Source organism: Pseudogymnoascus destructans (genome assembly GCF_001641265.1).
Source record: "Pseudogymnoascus destructans isolate 20631-21 unplaced genomic scaffold scaffold_34, whole genome shotgun sequence".
In the NCBI taxonomy this organism is placed as follows: Eukaryota; Fungi; Ascomycota; class Leotiomycetes; order Thelebolales; family Thelebolaceae; genus Pseudogymnoascus; species Pseudogymnoascus destructans.
The window spans coordinates 1-4,296 of NW_020167553.1; the positions used below are offsets into that span (position 1 = coordinate 1).

Consider the following 4,296-nt stretch of genomic DNA (forward strand, 5'->3'; position numbering starts at 1 on the left):
AGAGAGGGGATGTGGTTTAAGGGCTTGGATGAGGAGGGGTATAAGGCGCTTGCTGCAGCGACGAGGGAGGATCGGATTGTGGAGGATGTGAGGAAAAAAGGGTGGGAGAAGGGGAGGGGAAGATCATGTATTGGGTTGGTAGGATGGAGAGGGAGGGTGGGGGTTGATGCGAAGGTTGCGGAGGTGGGTTAGGAGGGCTTTAGAGGAGGAGATTGGGATTGATGGGAAGAAGGGGGAGTGAGGGGAGTGTGTAGAATACTGTAATTTATGTAATATACCATACAAATACCACGATTTTTTGACAACTTCAGCGCAACTACTCATCGTGCACGCATACCCCGTCTACAACTTCTTACACAAAACCACCCCTCCATCCCCCTTAACCCCCTCTCCCCACTAAACACCCCATCCATAACAACCCCCACCTCTCAAACCCCTGCCTCGCATAAAACCTCTCCGCCGCCCCATTCCCCGCTCCCATCACCAAATGCACACCCCACACCCCCTCCCCCTCAACTCTGTTTCAAGCCTCTCTATCATCTTCGCCCCCAACCCCTTAGATTGGAAGGCGGGGAGAATATCGATGTGGAGGTGCGCTGGGTACTCCTCTACCAGTTCGGGGAAATCGGAATGCAGCATTGACGAGGGGTTGTGGAGAGCTTGTAACATCCCTCCCCCAAGCGTGGCTCCCTCCCATGGCAGCGAGGGTGGAGGGGGCGCAGCCCACCAAGGGGAGAGGGTGAGGAGGTAGGTTTCTTCGTATGCGGCGACGAAGGAGGGGGTGGAGGGGGCGCAGAGGATGTAGCCCACGCAGGACGCTGGTACGAGACTAGACGTGCCCGTTACATCTCCATCTGCGTTGCCAGTGGAGGCAGAGGCATCGAGCACGAAACATGTCCCAGGCTCTAACCGTACATACGGCAGCGCCCATAAATAAGGCGCCAGTGGTGCTGATGGCGCGGGGGCGAGGATGGCGCGTAGGTTTGGGGGGGCCGTGATTTCGCACTGAGGGTGTTAGGTATGCTCTAAGAATGCTGGGGATAGGGGCGTACGATGCGCGAGACGGCTACTTCGTCCCACGAGTCTGGCGCGGGATTGAAGGGCCTAATCACGATTCCTGACTCTGAGTCCATGGCCATCTTTTTTTCTGTCTCCCCAGCGGTCGTGTTTGGCGCTGCCATTGCTGTCAGGTTCGGTGTTGGCGGGGTAAGTGTAAGAACTAGCAGATGGAGGGGTAATTATGTCATTTCGATATCACCGCAAAACGACAGTGCTGGTGCGGGTGCGAATAGCCCTCTTTATACCCCCTCCCCATCCCACCTACCACCATCCACCGGGAAAATCCCCGTGCAACTTCACCGTCGCCTACCTAGCCCCTCGGCGCCAGCTACCACGACGGCGGTGGCGGACGCACCCCACTTCGCTCTCGCTTTCACCACCAGAATGGGTCGAATTCCTTTCATTTCCTCGGCAATCCCAACTTCACCGAAACCTACCGCTACTTCTCGACTCGCTCGACCAGAGCGACTACGCCGCCTACAATGACCAAGTGTTCTACATAATCCCTAAAATCGTCAGCCTCGAGTCACGCAAGCGCCGCGGCCTAGTGGATCCCGTTAGACTATCTAGCAGCGCGTATATGCTCAATGAGCTAGTCCGCTAGGCGTCACCGACGCCAACCCCGCGTCTCAAGGTATGCCCGCCCGACAACCAGCTCCGCGTTGTCGGCGCCGACGCCGACGCTATAGGGGGATAGGGATGGGGGAGTGGGGGATTGCTAGGGTTGGATTAGGTGGAGAGGGGTGGGGTTTGAAACGACGATGTAAATGTGCTGATTGATTGTTCATTTCTATATTATCATCCTCCCCCCTAACATCTAAACGAAAACATCAACCCTCCCGCCCTCTATCCCCTCTAACACTAACACATGCACCCTCCCGCCGGATATGTTAAGGAGAAGAAGGTCGCGCTATGGGATACGCTGGGTTTTGACCCTGGAATGACAGGTTCCCTTTGCAATCACAGCGGGCAGCTCCCCTATTGGCTTTCGTGCGCCATAGTATGGAGCCACCCGTTCAGTCGCCGACTGAACTCCTAGATCCTAAGCGCCTCAGAGGTTTGAGGATGGCCCCCGAAGCCTACAAATACGATACATAGGCCCATAGGTAGCGTGATAATTAAATTGATCTATTTATTCTACATACTGTACTGATTGAAGCCTCATATTCCGTTCTGCTAGCCACGATGCCCATCCCCACCGCCCACCCCTCCTCGCCCATCACCCCTGTACAAGAAATGGCTGATCTTCTACTCTCTAAACAAGGTAAGAGCCCTATTAGGAAGAACTAGACTACTAACTTTATTAAGCGTCATATAGAAATAAAAGCAAAGTTCAGTTAGAAGTACGATTATAAATGAGCAAAATGTGAACATCTAAAGATAATTAAAGGGTAGTTCTCCTTGTACAAAACATAGTTGCAAAATACAGAATATTAGATAAGAACTAATGCCTTAGATTACTATAACCCATTCCTAATTACTAGGCTATACCTTCTTTGCTTTTACACGCCTAAAGCTTGTCATAACTATCACAGTTAAGATAACACCTATCATAAACCTAGTCTTATTAAAGTTGTAGATATCTACTTTATAGATGCTATATTTCGTAATTGTGTTGTAAACAAGCTTAAACCAGCTATAGATAACTTCTACGTCCTTACACTTAGCCCACTAGTAGTTGTATTTGCACTAGAAGCGTGTTGTAATGGTGGGTGCACCAGATGTGAGAATCTAGCCACCCAAGGAAGGGATGATTTTACTAAGACAACACACTGTCTTAGGAAAAAGAGCCAAAGGGTCGTAGCTTAGACTATTCCACAACGCAGCAATCAGGTGTATGATGTAGTGGAGTGGTTTAGACAAGTTGTAACAAATGTTGAGTCTGAGAACTCAGGGATAAGGGATAAGTCAGAGGTTAGCACCTCACTGACTTTTCAGAAACAAGGAGTAACAAGATCAATGCTTGGAAGCTTGGAAAAGACGTGGAAGTATGTGATAGTCGATTTACTGTATTGTCTGCTTGCCCTTTCTTAAGGAAAGGGCAATCCTATTTATGCCAAAGGAGTGTAGTTCTCTCATTTTCCAAGACCAGGCTTGGTAACTGTAGTCGACGTAAGAGAATCCCATAGAACCATCTCCTAGGTTCCTAGCCTATAGGAAGTGAAAGGAGGTCCAAGGTCAGAGTACCCCTATAGACAGATTATGTCATAACTTAACCAATCTTGTGGGTAACTAAGGAGCGATGACGTGTAATGAATCATAGACGGTTGTAGAAGCTTTTGGAGCTATCATTCATGTTCCTAGGCTCTAGTTGATAGAGATATGTCATGTGTAGTATTAGCCCAGTGTAAGGACACAGGGCACCCAGCTCACAGTAATAGCATATTGTAATGGTGGGTGCACTGTAATGGTGGGTGCACCAGATATGAGAATCTAGCCACCCAAGGAAGGGATGAATTTACTAAGACAACACACTGTCTTAGGAAACAGAGCCAAAGGGTTGTAGCTTAGACTATTCCACAACGCAGCAATCAGGTGTATGATGTGGTGAAGTGGTTTAGACAAGTTGCAACAAATGTTGAGTCTGAGAACTCAGGGGTAAGTCAGAGGTTAGCACCTCACTGACTTTTCAAAAACAGAGAATAACAAGATCAATGCTTGGAAGCTTGGAAAAGACGTAGAAGTATGTGCTAGTCGATTTACTGTATTGTCTGCTTGCCCTTTCTTAAGGAAAGGGCAATCCTATTTATGCCAAAGGAGTGTAGTTCTCTCATTTTCCATGACTTTCCATGACTAACCAGGCTTGGTAAATGTATTAGAAATCAAGTGCGACCCACAACTAGCTTGCTAATCATGTAGTGAACGTAAGAGAATCCCATAGAACCATCTCTTGGGTTCCTAGCCTATAGGAAGTGAAAAGGAGGTCCAAGGTCAGAGTACCTATAGATAAATTATGTCATAACTTAACCAATCTTGTGGGTAACTAAGGAGCGATGACGTGTAATGAATCATAGAGGGTTGTAGAAGCTTCTAGAGCTATCGTTCATGTTCCTAGGCCTCTAGTTGGTAGATATATGCCATGTGGTAGTATTGGCCCACCCCCTTAAGGAGGAGATTTTCTTAATAACTTGTTCAATGAGTGTTCAAATGATATGCCGTGATGTATGTAGCATAAACAGATGTAGTAGAAGAGTTTGCAGCAATCGTTGAGTAGTATTGCTTCTGTTGTTGGTGTGA

The 4,296-nt window shown here is 48.3% G+C and overlaps 2 protein-coding genes across 2 annotated transcripts; one reads left to right on the forward strand and one right to left on the reverse strand.

Annotated features, from left to right (window-relative positions):
* Positions 1-480: 480 nt before the first annotated feature.
* On the reverse strand, positions 481-1,309 carry VC83_09176 (uncharacterized protein; the record flags this gene model as incomplete). The annotated part of the gene is made up of 2 exons (XM_024472621.1): positions 1,053-1,309; positions 481-1,005 (listed from the first exon to the last, which is right to left on the reverse strand). Exons 1-2 carry the CDS (start codon positions 1,179-1,181, stop codon positions 481-483), a joined length of 654 nt encoding a protein of 217 aa, XP_024319849.1. The 5' UTR covers positions 1,182-1,309.
* Positions 1,241-1,756, forward strand: VC83_09177 (uncharacterized protein; the record flags this gene model as incomplete). Its single annotated transcript, XM_024472622.1, has 2 exons — positions 1,241-1,615; positions 1,664-1,756. 2 exons carry the CDS (start codon positions 1,241-1,243, stop codon positions 1,754-1,756), a joined length of 468 nt encoding a protein of 155 aa, XP_024319850.1.
* Positions 1,757-4,296: the final 2,540 nt, after the last annotated feature.